Source organism: Dromaius novaehollandiae, chromosome 7, assembly GCF_036370855.1.
Source record: "Dromaius novaehollandiae isolate bDroNov1 chromosome 7, bDroNov1.hap1, whole genome shotgun sequence".
Classification (NCBI taxonomy): domain Eukaryota; kingdom Metazoa; phylum Chordata; class Aves; order Casuariiformes; family Dromaiidae; genus Dromaius; species Dromaius novaehollandiae.
In genome coordinates, this window is record NC_088104.1 from 32,385,110 (window position 1) to 32,407,300 (window position 22,191).

The 22,191-nt window shown below is 38.7% G+C and overlaps 1 protein-coding gene and 1 long non-coding RNA gene across 12 annotated transcripts in view; both read left to right on the plus strand.

Annotated features, from left to right (window-relative positions):
• Window positions 1-15,094, plus strand: part of PMS1 (PMS1 homolog 1, mismatch repair system component) — a 47,853-nt gene extending 32,759 nt beyond the window's left edge. For 10 of the 11 annotated variants that reach the window (XM_064515081.1, XM_064515076.1, XM_064515080.1 and 7 more), the window contains 4 exons: window positions 1,332-1,790; window positions 2,358-2,488; window positions 12,356-12,516; window positions 14,661-15,094. In XM_064515081.1, the coding sequence (XP_064371151.1) occupies window positions 1,332-1,790; window positions 2,358-2,488; window positions 12,356-12,516; window positions 14,661-14,852 (943 nt within the window). In that variant the 3' untranslated portion in view covers window positions 14,853-15,094. The remainder of the gene's footprint in view (window positions 1-1,331; window positions 1,791-2,357; window positions 2,489-12,355; window positions 12,517-14,660) is intronic. The other variant, XR_010390015.1, reaches the window with a different exon arrangement.
• A 1,862-nt stretch (window positions 15,095-16,956) lies between these two features.
• The window catches only part of LOC135328871 (uncharacterized), a 37,144-nt gene continuing 31,909 nt past the window's right edge, over window positions 16,957-22,191 (plus strand). Inside the window, exon 1 of the long non-coding RNA XR_010390022.1 lies at window positions 16,957-17,043. This is a non-coding gene — a long non-coding RNA (uncharacterized LOC135328871). The remainder of the gene's footprint in view (window positions 17,044-22,191) is intronic.

Below are 22,191 nucleotides of genomic sequence, written 5' to 3' on the forward strand. Positions count from 1 at the left end.
GTGTATCACTGTAAGCTCGGTACTCTTGTAATTAAATATTCTCCTTCATAACAATTGGATCATTTCAAAACAAAGGATTTATTGATCTGGTCAAAGCTATAAGTGTATTCTGGATAAAAATTTTCTGTTCAAGTGATTTCATACATTCATTTTAGAAAGAGCAGATGTTTTTTATCTTAACATTTACTCCATATTTTCTAGGACATGATTTATTGCAAGAAACTACTTAAGCTGACTTTTTTAGTTGACTAAATATTGGTACCATATGTGAATGCTAGCACATCATAATTAATTGCAAATGGTGACCCTTTTGTTGACCTTAATTTTCCAGCATGCATACACATAATTGAATCAAACTGTTCCAGCAAGTAGCAATAAATAAATATGACCAGCTAAAATACTTATTTCCAATACTTATATATGATAGTACTACTTTTTATTGAAGATTGGGCTGGTTTGAATTACCTGACAGAGTTCAGAATATCAAATGAGGGAAATAGGAGGGAGCTGAGCAAATCAGTACTTTGGCCTTCTAAAAGTAAGGTTCATATGCGCTAGGCAAGCAGAAACCTGGCATCTCTGGAACTTACGCTCTCCTCCTGATACTCGCAAGCTCATTGAGAGCCCAGTCAGATCATAGAGCTTTACTGTATTAATAATGAATTAGACAACATTTAGGAGTAGTTTGTTATCAAGCATTGTTTGAAAAATCTGTAATTTGATTAAGGACATGGTAATCGTACCAGTTCTGGATTCTCAGGCTTTGTATTTATGTGGCTAATTTTAGGCCCTTTGAACTGACATGTATTTCTTTGTATTAAACAAAGGGTGAGGTTTATGCAACTAGTTATGCTCCAAACTCTTAGGTAAGCACTTGGACTCCCCTGGAAATTTGTAGAGCTCTTGAAGCTTATGTGACTTTGTGAATCAGGTTGTGTGTGCCTATGACAGAACTCTTTCCAAAACTATGTATTTGATTACAAATTAGGATTAAACATGGTCTTTAGGACTCAGGTCAGAAGTAACTTACTGTAGCTCTTGGTATGATGCAGTTTACTCCTCTCCCTTCAGTAATTCAGGTTTTGCTGGCTGTCATGATGAAGGAAAATCTCCAACTCGCCATGTTCGCACGGTAATGTAACAGGGGCTCCGTCCCTGATCTCCTTCCCACCTCAGTCATCATGGAAAGCGTATTAACATGGCTACTTAAATGGGCCATAGAAATCCATGTCTATACCAGTACAGTCACCTTGCCTTTTGGTATAATATATTAGGAGTTAGGGTTTGGGGATTTTGTCTGACGGTGCTCCTGTTTGGTTCTCCCCCTTAAGTTACGAAATGAAAGCTGCTAAAGACCTGGAGCGGTACAACAGGCAGACCAGGAAAGCCCTGGAACAGAGCAGCCACAGGGCAGCAAAGGAGGTGGCGAGGGGACAGAAACCCAGGCTGAAGGCTTCCCTGTCCGACCAGAAAAAGCTTGACGACATGTTTCATTCGCAGCTTGAAAAGAAGCAGAAATCTGACCAGCCTGTGAAAACTGTGACAGTGCCCTTCTCTCTGAGGTCCTGTAAACGTGAATTCCCGAGGCACAAGAAGAACGACGCAGATGGACACGAGCTTTGCCTCATCCGTCGTCAGAGTTTTCCTGATGTCTGGATATTTGCTACTGAGGAGAAGATAATGTTGCTTAATCCATATAGATTGGAAGAAGCCCTGCTGCATAAAAGGTTACTGATGAATCATAAGCTTCCAGTAGAGAAACTGGACAAGCCAATTGTATTAACAGACAGGTATAGTAGAAATGACCCCAAAGTTGTACATCATTTAAAGTGTCATTTGATAATTATCTGTAGTAAACTCTGGTAAGGCCCTCTTTGCAGATTCTGTGACTTTTTTTTTTTTTTTTTGCCTTCATTTATCTTTATGACCATGCTATTTTTGCATTCTGTATAATTTTAGCTTATAATAATGAGCAGCCTGGTCATGCTCCAGCTGAAATAGGTATGAATTTTGATGAATTTCATTGGTAGTGCAGTGAAGACAAATTTCTTCCCTCAGAGAAAGATTGAATGTTCTGCATTTTCACAGCTTCACTCCAGCTAACTTCCCCCATGGATTAGAAAATGTCTGATATGATTATTTTTGTGTGTCTACATTTGGTTACTTTTTAATGTATGCCAAATGGTTGATATTTTATGATGATTCTTTAAACAAATTACTTTTTCAGAATATTTTTTTATAAATCTAGATCACTCTTGGGCATCCAGGTTTTTTTCTGTATTTTCTCACATTTTTAATTTTCAAATTAAGGATTTTTTCCCTTTGGGGGACTTTTTTTTTTTTTTTTTTTTCCCCAGCCTTCTTGGTGGATCTCACTATATGGCTACTCTATTTAAAATGCAGAAGGATTACCAGAGATTCAATGGATCAAGTTATTTGTCAGATCCAAGGCTTGTAGCAAATGGATTTCAGATAAAAGTGGTACAAGGTATGATGATTTTAAAATCTCTTTTGGTGTGATTGGGGCTTGTTTCTTCTGTTTCAATGATTTGAATGATTGCTAATCTATATTATCATGCTGTTCTAGATCACCTTATCTTTTAAAGCACTAACATCCTGATTTTCTTAACCTTCAGGTTTTCTTACTTGGCAAAAAATGTAATCTTCCACACAGAACCTTGAATACTGGAAACTGATAACAAAAAATGTTAATGGAAAAAAGGAAATGCCTGTAGATGACACTATAGTGAACACTTCCTATTTCTACATCTCAGTGTTTCAAAGAAAGCACTGAAATCCATGCTTTTCTGTCATTTTATTCTTTCTTTTTTCAAAATGTTGAATGCCAATATCCAGAATTGCCATATGACAGAACTTAAATTAAACTGATGAGACTTCCTTAGCCCAGTGGCTTCTGCCAGAGCGATGCTTGCTTGCTCCTGCAAGTCCTGCTTTAGCTCGGTATTCCTCTGCTGATCTGCAGGTGAGGAGCTCCAGTAAGGAACTGGATTAGGATATTGCCATACTGTCATATCAGGATTGTAACACAGTAAAGGCAGGGTTGCTTTTGATGGAGTTCAGCCTGAAGGAATTTGGAGAGATCTCACATGATCTCTTTCGCTCTCTTTTTTGCTCTCTTCTCTGATGCTTTTATCACAGAATAATAAGATCCTCTTAGGTTAGCAAGAGAGATCGAATGTTTATACCTGTTTCTCGAGCATGACTTGGAGTGGTGCTGCTGGCAATGCAGAGGCAGCCCTCTCGGAGTCAGCTCTGCAGAGGGGGTTTCTGCTAGCCGAATTCCAAGGAAAGCCAGCTTCTTTGGGGGTACTACCTAGCTGACAGCTCGGAGAAAAGGCTTGCTATAAGAGCTGTTAGAAATGCTATCGCTTCATGTGTTACAGCACCGTGCATATGTACAGTGATGACAGATCTGCTGTAACATATGGGATATTTTAAGGGTAGGTACAAAAAAGGGATGCAGAGCAACTCCCTCTGTCAGAGGCTAGCAGTTCTCTTGGGAAGAACAGAGCCTAAACTGTTTTCTGATTCACGCATGGCATAACTGAGGACACCTTCTTGGCTGGCTAAGTCCCATAATAAATAGGAAGAACTTTGTAGAAGAGGTGTTCATGGAAAATAATCATAGATTGAATGAACAGAGGAATAAAGTGCCTATTTTAAAAGAAGGCTTTAAAAAGACTTATCCAGTCTAGCAAAACAAAAGCTGAGCGGGCCTATGATTTGTCTCTAGAAATACAAGGGAGGAAGAGACTAGAGCGTAGCCTTTTTGCTCAGATACTTTTTTTTTTTCTTCTCCTTCCACCACCTGATATCTAAGTCTGCACTAAATCTAAATACCGTAAACTGGATGTGAATAAATTTGATGTGAAAATTTGAAGACTGTTCCTAGGCAACAAAGGAGGAGAGTTGTTAAGCAGTCTTGTGTTATTGGCGATGAGAAACTTGCTTTAAAATGGAGTTTGAATTTAAGGTCAGAATGAATAATGTATTAAGAATATAATTATTAATTACTTATAATAATATATTAATAATAGAACTGCCTGTTACAACAAGGGACTGGACTTGGTGACACAGAGGTTTTATTCTAATCCTACATTATTAACTATGTAAAATTCAGGTCATGAAAACTTGTAAGGAAATTTGTTCTCATTAGGTTTAAAGTTATTGAAGGTAAAAACACTGCTGAGTTGACTCTGTATGCACTGTACACGTTGAAGAGCCATGGTGGATATGTCAAGGACTTGATCAGTATCATATGGCTGGCCCATATGAAGACTGGGAATCTAATTTGAGCTTTTCTCCCAGTCTTACATTTTAACTACTTGAATGAAATGTTAATAATATCTGAGGCTTGTCAGTCATATTTATAAGCTTTTGCTGATGACATTAAAGCAGTTACAGCCTCTGTTATTCAAAGAGCATACTATTGAAGATGAAGGAAAAATTACCAGCAAACAAAGGGAATTTCATCCAATCTATCTTCCAGTTGACCCAAGGATTTTTACTTTCTACTTCTCCCATTCCTCCTCCTTTCCTTTCTTTCTTCTTTTTTCTTAAACTAGTCTCTGAAATAGGCTGTCATCTACTTCTGTTACAAATGCTCGTTAAAGCTATTTTTCAGAAATACAAGTATTGATTATTAACACTCCTTACGTGTCCTTGTCTGGGACTTTCACTATGTAGTTTGGGGTTCTTTAATTTATAGATACTTGCTTTATATTATGTAGAATGACCTGCAGACCAGACATGATTTCGTCCAGCTTGCAGCAGAGTATTCTGTACAATTTCTCAATTTTGAAGGGATAAGCTTTTTTCACAATACCTTCTTCACTATCCTTATAGAAGCATTTTTGTTTGTTTTCTGAGTTCAGTGTCTGTTTTTGTGATTCTTGAATCTCGGACACAGCCTAAAAGGGGGACAAACATTCAACTAGAAGTGGCCTCAGAAAAGCTGTTTCTTTAGTATGTGCTGTTAATTGGTTGGGGGGGGTTGCACTTTTATATAGTGGATGATTATTATAGTTTGTTGCCATTCATGGAGAGGTGCACAAAATGCAAATGTGCATTTAACCCATAGTAGCTAGAGCATTTCACCTTAGCAGTATTCATACAAGCACACCTGAGCACCCTTCTTTGTACCTTTATAACTCATTTTTTCTAAAACTTGTTGGTCAGATTGGGTCAGGCCTAGTATTTGTTGTTTTCTCAACTGAACTATTAATTCTTTTTTGCTGTCAAGATCCACTGCAATATATTTGAAGGTCTGTACTTTCCTTAGGGGCTTCAACCTGGACGTGATCGTGTTAGATGTCCCTTTCTGATTGCTGGTTGATTTCTTATTGATGGCAACTGGTGCACGGCTTCTTTTTTCCTCCTGGGATTAAGAGTTTTATTTCCTGTGGTAGAAAACTTCCATTTTTTGACAGACACTCTCTTCTATGTTAGCAGCAAAGGTTCTATTTCTTTAGCTTTTAAGTTGAATGTGAAAGTGGTATCTCTATTAATTTCTTCTGGCAAAATAACAAACTCTTCTGTTGACCCATGTGGATAGGATGGTCTGTGATGCCATCACTAGCCCCGATACCCACCAAAAAAAGAACAAGGTAAACTTAGCTGTTCCATTGCTCCATTTGGCGGCACTGGCCACAGTAGAGGAGGCTTGCCTTGAACCTTGGTGACATCTGAAGAGGATTTTCAGTCTAGTAGGTTGCACTGATTATTTGCTTAAAGCTCCACACATTCTACCAAAGGAAGAGAAGCAACCTGAGTATTGCTGCTTGTTATCAGAAATGAAGTCTACCCATGATCCCCAGATACTTATCGGTAACACAGGACCTCTTGCTTTGGCATTGTAAACTTTACTAGGACTGTTTTCTGGGAGAGTGTAATGAGCTCAAGCTTGCACTTTGATACAGGCGTCTGTCTTGAGGTATTGATATGTTGTCCCGTTACTGTCTCTTTAATTTGTCAGCTCTGTTGAGTCTCTTCATGACCAAAGTTTCTTAAAATAGACTTTATTAAGCACCTGTGACAACTTCACACCTCCTCTAAGGACAGTCTGAATGCCTTGGGAGGAAATAAATGAAAAAATCATAGATTTTCATCCCTATATTATTTAATCCTTACAGTAATTCTCCATTCAGGGCTCAACATTGGTGTTTTCCAGGCAGCCTTGCAAGAGGAATCATGAGAGAAGACTGAGATGTGCTTGGGAAGCCATACCTTACCATCTGTTTTATCACCAGCAGATGCTCAAATTAATTCCTCAGCTATACCTTTTAATAGTTGCCACAGCTCCCAGCTTTTTAGGATCATTCTAGAAGTTGTTACTATTCCCATGAGCCTTTTCTTTCATTAGTAGAACAGGCTGTAACTCCTGGCTGTACTATTTCACCTTTTCTCAGTCATCCCTCAAGAGATGAAACCAAGGGAAGTCTCTCCCACATTTCAATCAGCTCCAGAGGCCTCAATCCCTTTGTTTTAAAGCTGACACTGAGAAGCCAACAGCAATGGTTGCTGTGATCATGGTCTTTCTCTGAACTGGTAATAGAGCTAGAACTTAAACACAGAATTCTTGAACGTTTCTGTGTGGGAATCTTCTTAGCCACCACAACATATTGTACATTCCCCACTGTGCCTCAGTCACTGAAGTCCACTTACATGTTAATGCATGTAATGCATTACACTAGTATGTCTAATTTAGCAAGACCTAGCTACTTCTGTGGCAGTGCATAGACGAATAGGCAGAGAATGCTTTATTCCATGGGGTCACTGGTTCCTTTTCTTACCTAGCATAGCACTCTTCCCTTGTAGCTATTGTAGGTACATGGAAAAGCAATCAAGCTAGAGTTTTACCCATGACAAGGACTACAAACATGTTGACTCTTTTCAAATAAGATATATTTTTCAGTTACGCTCTAATTTTCTTCTTCCAGTTTCTACCAGAAGAATTTGGAAATTAAAGGGCAATATAAGATAGTGCTATTCTTCAAGAATCCCTAGTTCCCTTTGACACTACTGCTAAATTGATTGCAATGACTATGGGTGTTCAAAGATGGTCCTGGTTAATAGTCTTAGATTTCTTGAAGTCCATGCTTGAAATTCCCCCAAGCTGGGATGATATAATTGGGGGATTCTTTTTATTCTTAGAGTTGATGTATAGACAAGGTGCTCTGCTAAAAATTGCAGAGCAATCCCATGGTCTCTAGGTGTTTTATTGCCAAAAAGGAAATCTCTATTTCACATTGTACAATGCACTCTAAACAAGCTAGACATCAGGAGCTGCCTAAATGTAGTCTGTATGGGATTGAGTTTATTAACATGGAAACTTTTGGTTTGGAGGCAGACTTTTGAGAGTCTTTCCGTGGAGAAATGAAGCCTCACTTGTCTAACACAGTTGCAGCATATCCTACCTAGTACAGCACCTTTTTACTGGCAGGCTTTTACATCATTTGGCAGTCCTGTGTCCCGTTCTGTTCTGCCACGTCCCAGGTCATGAATATCTGCTGAAGTACAAAGTAAAGACACAACTCAACTGTGAGACCCTAGATCCATTCCTTATTTTCTCTTGGTGAGGTGAAGGGAGGGTTTTACAGAAGCTATTGTTTATTTAGCAACACCAACAAAAAATCTGGGCATCTGATTCAATTTGGAAGGGTGACTTTAGTAATTCCTTTGCTGCATTGGATTTTCATCTCAACTGGTCTTTATTCAAGATACTTCTTTGCTGTTTAAAGTCCTGCCTTTTGGCATCATATGGCATTGAGGAACTCTATAAAGATTTTGATCCTGATAGTTGCTTACCTGCAAAAAAATGTAGAATTGATTTATCCTTACTCAGATGATTGGTCTGTAAGGGACAGCTCATCTCTTAGCATAAATAATTTTGTTAGTCTTGCTCTAAATTTGGGAAGTCTTGGAATGAATACGCAGAAATCAAATTTTGTTCCCTCAGAGTGCTTGGAATTCATGGAAGTACAACTAGGCTCTTTAATGGTCAAGAGCTTTTAGCCTGTGGGGTGGTGCTGAACTTCAGTCATTCTAATAACCTACCTGGAGTCCTTCTCATAGGTGTAGCACAGAGCCATCTTACTCTGAACCCCATTGCACCATATGACACCAAAGGCACAAGCAGGCAGAAATTAATGTGTTGCTTTGAGCAGCCTATCTTCCCAGTATTCAATTGCAAACAATAATGTCCGTCCTAAGTCATGTTTTCAGTTGTCCTTGTTTTGGCAGGTACAGGTAACATCTGTATAGCAATGCCATTTTGTTCACCTCCTCATCCTCTTCCCCCTTATGGTCCACATGCTTAATTGCAGATATATTTCTTTCTGATGGGGAGCCCATTCTGCTGATTTGGAGGCTCAGGGTATACCATCTGCAGGCAGTGCCAGTCCTCATAACGGCACACTGGAGTTGTGAGTTTTATGCTTACTGTGCCTTTCAGCCTGACGTTGCAAGACAACATACTTGGGTGATTACAGATAGCACCATCACCTTAAACCGTAAACAGGATGATTCAGGGTCAGTTCTGCTGTGCAGAAAGGAGGTCAGTCTCTGGAGTTGGAATGTCGATCGTTCATCTCAAAGCTGTTCACCTTGCACAGACTTTGTATGCTCTCTTTCAGAGCGAAGGAACATGACTTGAGTGTGCAGCATTTCAGTGACTGTTTTTAGAACCTGATATACCTTGAGTTGTACCTTGACTTTAGAGGCTAAGAAAAATTGTCAGGTTTTGCAGGTTTGGTGGTTAGTTCTTGTTTGTTTGTTTTCCTAGAGTTTTCTTTTCCTTAGGATCCATCTGATGCATTTCTGATCCCATGGACAGAGAGACTGATATATTTGACTTCACTTTGAGCATTGCCAATATTGTTAGCTGACCAGTGCTCCAGGCAGTTTTCAGTTCAGAATTCTGTGTCTTCTGGTTAGAAACCCAGATCCCTGCCCTTATTGCCATATCTTCTGGTACTGCACGTGGGCCAGCTCCTGCCATCTTAAGAGTCTGGATGTTGAATTGCTCTTCAACTTAGAATGGGACTGGTCATCTTTCATCACGGATGATCTTTTCAATTAGAGAAGGCTGTCAACTATTTATTAATTTGCCTAAATGGTTAAAATTTTCAGTTATATCAGCCTTCTTCCCAAGCTGTTTTTCTCAGCCTATTCCTAGTGGGTTTTTGAAAGATCTAATAGGCCCTCCTAAGAAGGACTTAGTTACATGTGGAGTTTGGAACTTGCTCTATCATTTTGATGGGAAAACTGCTTGAACTTCTAGCAAAGTTCTCCCTCTTCATTTGCCGTGAAAACAGCCTTTGTACAGTTACCATTTCTACAAGAGTGGGAGAGTTTTAGGCCCTACTTTGCTATTGCTTTCTTTAAAGATAACTCTGGCCTTTGAATATGCTCTTGTAAGACAAGAAAGTAATTTACCTTTGTGCCATATTGTTCCAAGACTATATGGCCGCAACAGAGGCAGGTTTTAGTGTCCTACATGCTGGACATGCCGTATCTTCTATATTGGTAGACCAAGATTATCTGGAATGTCTCCTTGTCTCTTTTTTTATTGATTACTCAGCAGCTTAAAGAGTATTTGATTAGATTTTTCACTGGATAGCTGACAGAAAAACAAGCTGTGAAATAGCTCAGAAAAAGCTTCTTGGTGTAAATACATCCTAGTTGGGCAAAATCAGTGGTTTCTTTCTGGAATGTGCTGGTGGTTCTGATCTGCAAAGCTGTGATGCTGAGCTCCTGTCTGTCTTCCACCACCCATGGTATGGCCTTACAGAGGCTTCGTGGAGTCATGCTGCCTCTGGGAGAGGAGAGGGGTCTGTCTGCACTGACTTATTTCTGCGTTCTGGGATCTTCCAGGCACTTGTAATGACCCATGCATGTTCAGCAAACAAGCACATCTGTCTGTTTCCCTCTGTGAAAGTCCAGGAGAGAGATGTGAATTCTTGGGGGAAAAGGAACCGAGAGCTCTTGCCCTATTTTGTAACTGTGGTGAGCCTCGAGTCATGCTCCTAGGCATGCCATGGGTTAGGCTAGAATTGTCTGCCTAACAGAATATGTGAACCCACCGTAGGAATATACAAAGACTGTGCTTGCATGTACTTACCAAGGGCTCAAAGAATACTAACTGGTAAATAACGCATCTTTCTTGGTAATAGAAGCAGCCTGACTTCTTGTAACTTACCACTGGAAAATCATGCTGCTACTTTATTTCAGTTTGATTTTGATCACAGACTGAAAGATAGATGGTCTTACAGTGTCACCTAATCTAGGTGGCAGCTGGAAGAGAACGATTTTTCCTGGCCATCAAGAAGGAATTATCCAAAGATGATTGTGAATGCTTTGTTTGGAAAGAGAAAGGGGAAATTTGTACCAATGAGAAATCCACATTTTTTAGTCAGTTGAAAACTAGTTTATTTGTCTACTGAAATATTTTCCTTGGAAGTTACAAAGCATTTCACAGAAATTGCCATGGAAACTGCTTGAAGACTGCTGTTTGAATACTCAAACATCTTAATGTATACGTTGTCAAAAATTTACAAGTACACTGAGGTTTGGGCATCTGCTTATATCATCAAATGTTGCCAATATCTGAATCCTTGCAAAGACTTGCAGATAGATGTATATTAATCGGCATGCAATGGGCTACTTTTCAATCTAAAGAATGGAAGCGGAAAGGGAGAATGACACATAAACGGAAGTAACAAAATGGGAAATGTCTGTTAACTGGTGCTTGTATTGTTTGTAAGTTAGACTCCTTAAGGTCCCCTTTGGCTTTCAAGTGAATGAACAGTATTGTGAAGTCAAATCTGGCTGTCAAAATTTGCAGGCAGGGAAATTGCTATTGGTGACATCAGAAAGTTTTGAGCACTAGCAATCTTATTAGCAAGCATGTCCAACTGGTTTACAATTAAAAAGAAAAAGTTGTTTTACAAATCGAGAACCTCACTGTCCTGAAATTTTAAGTTGAAGCACTAGAAATACAAACTATTAAACTGAAAATCTAAACAAATTTAAAATTCTATGCAGCGCATAGAGCTTTTCATTGAAAGGCTGTCAAATAAAATGCATTCTTATTAGTATTAACTGTTCATTTTAGAGAGAGAGAGAAGCATAGGCAGATGGTCTGGAACAGCTTACTCAAGTCTAGTCTTACTTTCATTAAAACAAAATTTGGATAAAAATGAAGAGAAAAGAGCTGAAGGAGATTAAAAACAGATTTTATCTTTGCTGCTGTCTCTCACTGGCAGCCTTTCTCTTGCAAAAATATTGATATAGTACGTGGTCGTATCTCACCTGTATTAAACTGGTAAACTCTCAGCTTAAAGTTTTGCTTTCAGCTGATCACAGGCTCACAGCAATACCTATAAAATATGACTAATTTTGCTGGCCAAGATTAGGGAAAGACCATCTAAAAAGGAGGAGGAAGACAGTTCTAGGTGAAAAAGAAAATCAAGTCTCAAATTTAAAGTGGTGTTAAATATGTAGCTGGAAGGATGTTATGTGGTTTTTTTCTTTTTTTGTGAGGACTTGCGAGCCTGACCCTTGAAGAAGTTATTTCTGATCGAGAGTGGAATAAAAGTTAGCTGTACAGTAGGATTTTCATTAAAATTTTTGGTAGGCAGTGTGAATGAGAAGTGAAATCCCTTATGCCCCAAAGACTGAATAGCTAATTTGTTGGGAAGTTTATTTAAACATTTTCTTCATCAACCCTGTTCAGGTATTGAGCTGCATGCAGCAGTGGCATCACATGAATGAGTATGAATGCTGTCATGGAGCCTGTAGTTATATGAGCCTGGATTCTTGCTTTGCTGTAGTAGAAGTAAAAACTACTTTTCATTCCAGTGGAAGCTGAATTTACCATGCTAACATTTGAACTATACAGATGTTTAAACCAGTTGTGTAGGAAGTAGTGCCAACACTGTGGGGTTTTTTTTTCTTTTCCAAACTAAATTGTAATTTATTACTAGCTTCTACTTCAATTTCGTGTGTGTTTTAATTAAAGCTATAGAAGCTTTAATTAAAGCTGTGCTTAACGCTGGGAATGCTGCAGAAAGCTTTAAGCATTTGAACAGTGCCAGCTAGGATTTGAATTAAATAAACTGAAACATTTGTGATGTGAAAAGGCAGACGACATCATTATGATACCTTGGACAAAGAAGCACTTTTCACTCCAAGATAGGAGCAAAAAAAAGTTTTCTAGTTGTATGGAAATCTTGAGAATAATTTCCTAAAGTGATTTTTATATCAGTTTAATCTTCTCTGAATTTAGACATCAAAGCAATGTATAAAATAGATTTTTTTGGTTTTGTATTTTCAGGTGCTTCAGCTACAGAAAATCATTTGGAAATAGAAGGACTGGCTAGTTGTCTGTCATACTATGGTATTTCTGATTTGAAAGAAATTCTGAATGCAATAGTTAATAAAAATGCAAAGGAAGTATATGAATGTAGACCTCTCAAAGTGATAAATTACTTGGAGGTAAGACATAATAGTTTGCTTTTAAGTATTGGCCATCTAAGCTTATAATAAATTCTTAAACCACTTGAAAATCTTTCTTCAACTTTCTGTTTTAATTAAGTGTAGTTCCATTCTGAACAGAAATTACTGTTAAAAAGAAACAGAATGCTCTCTGAGGTGTAAGAGTTCTGCATTGCTTACCAAAATACTTCCATCAAACGTGCCCAAAACCAGCAGTCATCCAGCTGAAAGCTGGTCTTCACCAGATATTTCTACTCAGGCAGTTTTCAGACTAGAAAGGCAAATCTGAATGAATTCAATATTCCTCTATATTATTCTGAAACATTATATAGACAGGCATTTCTCCATGTTAGAATACAGAATTATCATAAAATTGCTTACAAACTCTGGAACGCAGTTGATTCCAGAACAGTCAGGAAGATTTAACTCCTTTATAAATAAATCTGTGAAAAAAAAAAAAAGAATAAAATGACTTAAGGTACTAGCTTATGAAAGTTGGGCATTAATTGAAGCTTAACTTTCATATAAACCTCAATGAAACGCACACCTCAACAATCAGAAAGCACACCATTTCCACTTACAGGAAAAGAATTTCTGTGAGTCATTCAAAGGGAGGGTAGAGATACATGAAGGGGAGCTTTTGCCAAAAAAGCAAACTGTCACTGAAATGAAGGCATTAAAAGATAAGTCTCGTGAGCAATGAAACTCATATGCTTCTGCATGATATTGAGACAAGTGCTTGTATTTAGTTAATATCAATAACTTCTGCAGTTATAGGAATTTGAGCATATGCTCAACCAAGACAACCAAGAGAGTCTTAGAAGAAATTGACTCTATTCAATGCAAGAGTGAATCAGCTGGGCAGAGTACTGGCAGGGAGGAAACCATGTATTCTTCACAAGCAGGCAGCATTATCAATTGCTAGAAATATGGTCCTAGAATAAAAGAATTTCTAATCTGTTTTCTTAAAGAAGACATTATGCAACAGTTGGAACTGCAGTTACTCTTGCTAATATCTGAGATGCAAACAGATAAAATTATCTGTCCGGAGACAGCTATTTTATGTGGCTCTAGGTAAAGCTGGAGTAACTAACAATAATCCTTCTCCTTGTCTAGATATTCTGCTAATGCTACCTTAAATCCCAATTCTTAAGATCTCTGTTCAAAAAAAATATGTGAAGTCCATGTGTTGAAACTGGGGTTTTTTGACCATTCTGGTGGCTAAACACTGTGGAAACACAGTTCACTGTGTTCAGATTTGCAGTTTGTATCATAAGGTTCACACTTGAGCAGTCAGTGTGTCTGCATCTTTTGGGAGACTCGGAAGAAAGAACACATGAATGATTAAATGGTTACCTTCCTAGGTAGAGAATAGTCCACAGTGCTCTTAAACCTTGGAAGAGAGGGGAAAAACCCCAAACGAAGACAATATCCAGATTAAAATATGAACACTGCCTCAAATTTGTACAAGGTGAAGGCAGAGTGTGTTTCTCATCCATTCCTGTCTAGGCAGTATTACTGTAGTACAGGAGAGAAGGCAGCGGCAGGAAGGCCCACCTTGGGAGAGGAACCACAAAAACTGGCCCAACTTCCTGTTGTAGTTGTTTGATTCTTTGTAGATGAGTGCTTCAGTAAGTGCTTAACAGTTGCTTCTGATTTCCAGTATTATGAGATAACTGCATTCAGTAGGCTTTGATTAATACAAGATTGATCTTATAAAATTTCAGTACAGTGTCTTCAAAACTTTTAGTCAACTATGTATGACTTCATTTAGGTTGAGTCTTAATTTTGTGATGCAGAATGTGTCTTATGAACTGGTAAACATCTTCAGCTGCTGCCGATGCCAACAGGAAATAAGATATTCAGAAACATTGAGCTTCTTGCCAGAGCGGACCTGAAAAGAAAAAGAGTGCAAGCATGAGCAGGACACTGATTGTAGAAGTGTCAGGAAATGACCAGTAAGATATGTTTAGAGTTACATGTGGGTTACTGAGATTCAGAATTTTTGACAGCAGGAGAGAGAAGAATGACCTATGAACAGCAAGTGCTCAGTTCCTGCTGTCTGGTAGCCTCAAGTAGTATGTTACAAAGTGGTACTTTAAAACTATTGGGGTTCTGTTTTGTTTTGTTTTTCCTTTCCACAGGGAGAAGCAGTACGTTTAGCTCGGCAGCTGCCCTTACATTTGTCAAAAGAAGATGTTCAAAACACAATTTACAGGATGAAGCAACAGCTTGGAAAGGAAAATAAAGGCTGTGTTCATGGTCGTCCTTTTTTTCATCACTTAGCAGATATTCCAGAAGTTAACAAGCACAAATCCAAGGAAATTATTCAGTAAATGGAACATTTTCTTTGGATCATGTTTCTCTTGCTTAATTTTGATCATTACTTACTATATAATTTCAGCATGTTTTGTGCAAAGCTTTTGTATAATGACTTTATTATCGTAAGTTCACCTTGTAGAGTTTTTTGAGTTTAAATTCAAATGCTACTTGAAAACTGAAAATAAACTCATACTGTATAGAGCAACGCATCACTATTTTTTCCATTATGAATTTAGTAAAGAAATGTTCAAAACTGTTTTGATGCTTTTCTTATTGCTGCAGGTTTAGAAAATATCAGTATATCAAAATATTTTAGATGTAAATGGTTAGAAGCTGCTTTCAACAGAGCCTGGCAACATTCATTGCACAAAGGACATAAGATGTTAATTTTTAAAGGAATACCTGAGGCGTGCACATATTTAAATGTGTCACTGCCATATGCAGTTACTGTAGCTGCACTTTCATAGTGGAGCATTTCTACTTGGAAATTGTTTGCTCTTGTAAATCAGTATTGAAGTCCTAGCGTCCAGGCTCCAAAGAGCTTTTCTCTAAGCTATGCAAGTAACTCAGAATATTTTAAACTTTGGCATATGAAAGTACGTTTCTGAGAATTACAGTACACTCTTAAAAGTTGAGATCAACAAGAGCTGGCAAATGACTTGAGAAGATGTGAGTCACAGGAGTAGGGGCTAGTACTGAAAGGGGTGTGCGTATTAGTGCAATGCCATGCAGAGACTGTTTGGGGAGGGAAAACACGCACAGTCCTCAATCCAAGAGAACGAGGGAAAAACTCTGTGCCTAGTAAGGCCATAGCAATGCCTCTCAGCACGTTTTAAAAATTTCAAGAAGGGGGAATGATAGAAAATTCCATGTGATCTAACTGTTCTGTCGTAGCAGCTGCAGACGCTACGAAAAGGTGGTGGTGGCACCAGGCCTAGGCGGGCTCCTGCTGCCTGGAGACCCCTGCTTAGAAGGCTGCTGAAAGGCGGCCGTATTAACTAGTCTGGGGTAGGAGCATCCCACCAGGCAGGCACATGGGCCATGTAAAAACGCAAATTACTGACCTGTTGCTTTTTATTAATGTGGTATTGGTGGACAAAGTTAAGAAATCACAGTAATGCATGGCAACATATAAATTCTGAACTGAAAAGTAATGTTTAGATTTTTATGCCATAAAAGTAAGTTTACTCTTTTTGGATAGAAGATGGATTTATAATTTCGAGCTGCGGAAAAGAAAAATAAGTACAGAGGGCACGGGCTGCGCTCAGTAGCGGTTCATCGGTTGTTTCCAATCAAACCGCTGGCTGTAGGCAGCTGCCCGCCTCGCCCGGGCGAGGCCCCCCGCCTCTCCACGGCGGCCGCTGCGAGGCCGCGCTTCGGGCGGGCGCGCGGCGCGAGCGCCGTTAGGCTGCCGTTACCGGTTGCCATGGGAACGCGCCAACGGCCGGCACCTGTGAGGGCCGGTGCGCGCGGTGAGCGCTTGAGCGCTGCGCCTCTCCCACCTCGGGGATGCGGCGAGGGCACGCAGCGCCGCGCCGCGCCGCGCCTCGCCTCGCCTCCCGCCGGCTGTCGGGGTGCCCCGCTTGCCAGGGCGTGAGTTGAAACGGGAACCGCCGCGGTGCCGTGCTGTTGCGAGGTGGCGGCAGGCAGGGCCGCGCCCTCCCGGCTTCCCCCGGCAGAGCGAGGCAGGCAGCGGCGGCAGGGCAGGGCTGGTGCGCTGCGCTGCCCTCCCCTCCCGCTGGCCGGGCTGCTGGCGCTTGCGTTGCCCTCTGCTGGCATCTTATTTTTGTACCGTTTCGAACAGTTAAAACGGGTCAGTAGGTCGCCGTGAGGTTGGCCAGGAGCGAGCACCACCGCTTTGCTGCTTGCCGGTACTCGAAGCGCTGGGGCTCGCGACGGCGTCGGCTCACCCGGGCCGCAGCCTCGGCTCATCTTAACGATACGTGAAAAACAGCCCCCTTGGTTGCACGTAGCTTTGCGTTTTGCGAAGGACCCTGCGTCGTGTGCTCGAGTTGGGCGGTTTTGGAGCTCCTGTAGTGCAGCCCTAGCTCAAGCGCCTGCCCCACCCAAATCCCACAAAGTTGTGTAGTTTTGGTCTCATATAAAAGCACTGAATGTTAACTTTCTTTTTAAATACAGGGAAATCTGTTGAGCGAAGAATGATTTTTGGCTGCCTGTAGATATGAGTATAAACATGAAATGGAGGTAATGCCTTTTCAATTTTTCTCTTCTAAATGTATTAATAATCTTAATAATGAAGTTGCTGTTTCCTCTGTGTTAAGAAATATGTGTGTGTGAAGGATTTGGAGTATTTCCGTGGATTCCTTTCTTCCTTTAATGTGAATAGTAGCAGTTCAGAGAATAATAACAAAAACAGAGGAACGCTCAGTTTATTTCAGAAACCCTTAGCAAGGCATTGGCAGCAGTAAAATCTTTATGATGTATGTTGTTAAAATGGGCTCTTCATCTATATTCCATATTTAAAATGGAATATTATTTAGTAGTAGACCCAATACCGCCAAGTAATTTATTGTAGTTAGTTATACAAGCGATTATTCCTTGGTCTCAATTTATGTGAGTGGTTTCATTTCGGGGCTTTTTTGCCTCTTATTTTGTTCTGTTTCTAAATGCATATTGGCTTGACTTGCATCAAAGTAATCATCAAAGACTGGCCTATTTTCTTGAAAGGTTTGTAGTATTTGGTCTTCAGAAATCATTTTGTCGATGTAAAGCAGGTCTAGGTTTGTGTTTTGTAGGTTTTTGTTTTTTAAACAAACCTGTAACTCCAAATTCATTTTTTCAGCCATGATAGTAATACTTAGAATAAAGTATGAAGGAGTCTAGATTTTTTTGGTCTCTTTTGTACCTAGTATTTAAAGGACTGCATTAACAATTGTCTTGCAAGAAACTTATGGTACATCCATTTAATTTTGCAAATGGAAAGCTACCAGATGTAGCTTTTATTTTCTCTAAGTATGGTGTATCATATCTAAAATTATGGAGAGTATAAATGTGGAAATGTTAAATCTTTTGTTAATGGCTTCGAATTAAGCACACATTGTTGCAGATGATTTGGAGGACTTATTTAAAGTAAATATACAATTTCAAGCTCAATTATCATTCATAGTTTGACTAAACATAGTGAGATATTAGTTCTGTGAATTCGATACAGTGTTACTTCATAATTACGATGCTTTTTTGCAGTAAATTTGATATAGAACAGTTGCTAAAGGAAAGCTGCTGAATAGTGTGACCAAACATTTTATGGAAAACATCTGGTGAATTAGTTCAGGATGTGCACTGCATAAGAACAGAGTCTTTTGCACAAAATGAGAAGGAAGCTAACTCCACATGTATATGTTTTGTGGACATGAGAAGAGGTTAAACAATTATAAGTTAATTGTGTAAGCTAATAGGAGTGGTGCTCACAATGTCATTTTGAAAGTTAAAGAGGAAATGGATGAGAATTATTGTTTTAAAATCTCCAATGAACAGTTTACACCTGTTAATGTTACGTTTAGAACAGCTGTTTCTTTTATTATCAGTAAACAGATGCAGAAAGTAATGGAATGTTTTAAAGCAATATGTTAATCCTGTCTTCCACTACTGAACATTCTCACAATATCATGATTAAATATTAACTGTAATGCTGCTGTCATCTACAGTTGCAGAATTCTTAGTTATTTCTTAAATCATTTATATATCTCAAGTTCTAAATGTTTATCCAAAGTTATTGTAGTCTTTCATCAATGATTTGTAAATACTTTTGCATATCAGTAATTTTATTAATGATTCCATTGAGCTAAATTACTCAGTCAAAGCAACTCTAAATTTGGTTTTCTTCAAAGGATTTCTCTATATTTGTAATTTTATTTTGAAATGAAACAAACTATAATGAGATAAAAACCAGCTTTTGAGGGCTTGGGCTAACAAATATGGTTTGCGTGAACTCCGTATGTGGTTGGTTGGTATCGCATGTAAAGCTTAGCCAGAGCACGCTTGGTTAGGTCCAACACTTCAAGCTACTGCCTATTAGAACAGTGCCAATAAGATGGTGCAAGTAAGATTCTTTAGTGCATAGGGTTTCTTGTTTTTTATGAAGGTAGCTGTGGTAAAGTGTATCTCAGATTTTCTGAATGTCTTACAACAAATGTATTATGCTACTAAGGTATTGAAATACATAACCTCTGTGGCTATGACAGCCTTTTGGAAAAAATACCTTAAAACTGCAGATATGATGCACCCTGTAGTTAGATAAAGATATTTCAAAATACTTAAAAATTAGTGCCTTACTTGGCCTGAAACTTCTTAGAAACCTATAACTGTTCAAAGGCAATGGCAGTTTGTCTTCAACTGAAAATATATCTGTCTTAATTTTAAAATTATAGTGTCTGTGAATGTTCTAAAAAAAGAAAAAAAATGTAGCATTTCAATGAAATAACATGCAGTTGAGCATTACTAACTCAGCACTCAAAGAACGGAAGCACAGAAGATTAATACTGTAAAACTTGTTTGGCAGATTAGTTTTCAGGAAATGTAGAGACCAATGAATATGGCAGCTGCATTATTAAAATACTGTATTCAAGCCCAGGTCAAATTGTTCATTCATGCATGGAGTAACTCAGCATTAATTGAATCATTACATTTTTGGGATATTTTAGATCACCAATGCTTTGTGATTCAGTACTTAAAATTTTCACAAGGAGCAAGCATTTTGACAGAGGAACACTGTATTAAGCATTTATACATGATCGTTCATTTGTCAGATCATCACATTAATAAAATTGCAGTGGTAGAGCTAAGGTTCTACCTCCTTTCTAATGCCTGGATGACCTATTTTTTGACTTTTTTTAAAGATGCTAAGTCAGGTAAAGTTATATAACCTAATAAAGAATTTGTCTTCCCTTGTTCTTGTTAGCCTGGTACTGTTTATATTAGATAAATGACAGAGTGTTCCTGATGAAAGATGAGAGTGTTTACTTTCTCAATAAGAAAAGGGAGGAAAAAAAAAAACACCCTCATGTTTATTATGTAAGTTTTAAAGAGAGTCCTGTTATCTCACTTCCAGAGAATATAAATGAATATTCTTTTGGAGTTAACTTGAGTTTATTTCATATAAAGTGGTTGTTGGAGGGCAAATCATTTTAGCTGTAAAGAGCTGATTCTAGGTGTAATTCTTGTCAAATTCTGGCTGAAACAGATCAGTAATAAATGTATCAAAGCAATGTGCTGTTGGACTTGTGGTTCCTCACTTAAAACAGGCAGTTTGACTATTATTGGCAGTTGACTGTTCAGTCAGTTGAAATTCCTGATGGTTTAGGACTTAAGGAAGTTGTTTCTCCTGTGAGGGAGTATCCCATGCACCAGAAGGTATCCGGAGGCTCTTCGCCCCCGCAGGTCTCCATCCCGCTAGCTGCAGCTCCTCCCCAGGCATGGCAGCCCCGTGGCCACCAGCCGCTTCCTGGCCTTGGGGCTCTGTGCCTGCCAGGCATGCAGCAAATGGCAGGTGCCTGCTTCCCCTCGTGCCAATTGCATGCATGTGTTAGTGCGTGGGTAAGTACAAAGGTAATGACAAACTCGAGGAGAAACTTGAGAGTAGAAATACTACGCATTTCTGTCAAAAATTGGTTGGATGTATGAACAAGTTCATAGATAACTGGAAGGTAGTTTCAGACAGAGCAGTTGTATTAGTGTTGTCTTCGCAGGGAACAAGGCTAAAAAAGGCCTGATCTGGTCAGCCTTGTATTTAATTTTGAAGCTGAATCTGAAGCTTTTTTTTTTTTTGAAACTAGTTGCGTGAGATCCCATTGCCATTTAGTAGAGTCATAACTTTGATGCCTTATTTACCTCAATCTTTGTGCAATTGAAAATGCTGTCAAGTCCTTTAGGAAGTGTGGATTTGAAATTCTGGTTTTGGTCTACTTCTGCAAATGAGTAAATGTGATTCTGTATCAGGTATATAACTATAACAGAGCACTAAACTGATACCCTCCTTTTAAAATAGCAATATTTTACACTAGTTGTGAGCTTCTTTACTGTAGGATCTCAAAATACTTTACAGTGCACAAACCACTTGCAGATTATGGAAACTGAAGAAACTGGGCAATGCACTGAGCTGGATGCACAGCTGCGGCAGGGGGAACCAAACCGTTGCATCTCAGTTCCCACTGTTATGCCTTCAATATAAGGAACACAAGCCTCATGGTTAGTGGTGGATGTAGTTAATTTTTGCCTGATTACAAACTTCTTGTGGAGTCTTCAGGACTGTGTAATCACTGACTTTATACTAATCTGAGTCACCAAAAGTTATGCATTTTATCATTATTATTCTGTGTCCTGTTTCTTCTGAGTTTATTTGGCGCTATATAGCAAGGAAGTGTTGTATTGATTCTTAAATCATGTAAAGTACAGAAAGTTTCAAGCACTAATTTTTTTTAACGTGTGGATGCAGAATTAATAAGACTAAAATCAAGTCTTTTCAAAGACAGACTTAAATGATAAAATATGTTGGAATGGTAGCTGTTTTACCAGTTTTCTTTTTGGTGGTCAGTGTAAGTCTGTTAACTGTAGCTCAGAAATCTGGAGCAAGTATTTTGGCATAGCACAGTTTGTTGTAAGGAAGATTTAATAGCTTGTTATGTCCTATTTCTATAAACAGAAGTCATTTAGAGTTCAACAGATATATTTAGAATCAGCATTTGTGCTTGTAGTTACAGGCTTAATAAAGTAATCTTTGAAAAGTTTAATATACAGAAGGGAATATAGAAGTTCAAACTTACCTCATAACTACCTCCCTTTTAAGAGGCTTTGACATATTCATTAATGTTAACCTATAACATTAGGAATCCAGCTTGTTATTAAAAAGATCTGTGAATGAAATGATAATAAATTTAAACGTTGCATGCATACATTAGTGGTTTTAAGAGAGTTTTATGGTTACTGTTTTACAATATAAATTGTGAAACAATGTGTGATCTTGCAGACATTATCCTGGCAAAATTCCCAAATCTTCACTGAGGCTTCCTCTGTATGAAGGAGTGCAATTAAGGCCCGATGAAACGGGAGGCTGAAAGTTCTAGAGAGCTCTTCTCTTCTCTGTGCTGTTGGATCAAAGTATTAATAGGAGTTTACAGTGAGTGATTTGTAATCTCAGTTGTGATTTGTTGACTTCAAGGTATGTGTAATATCTGAAAAATGTATGCTAAATCTGCTTAAGATAGGAGTCTTATAGCAAATAGTAAATTAAAACCAGAGTGACTTTTTGGTCTTGTTGATCATGTGTATAAAGGTGTTCATCTGTTCAGTCTGTACTAATCACAGTAACAAGGCTGTTGCTCAGAAGATAGCAGGTAT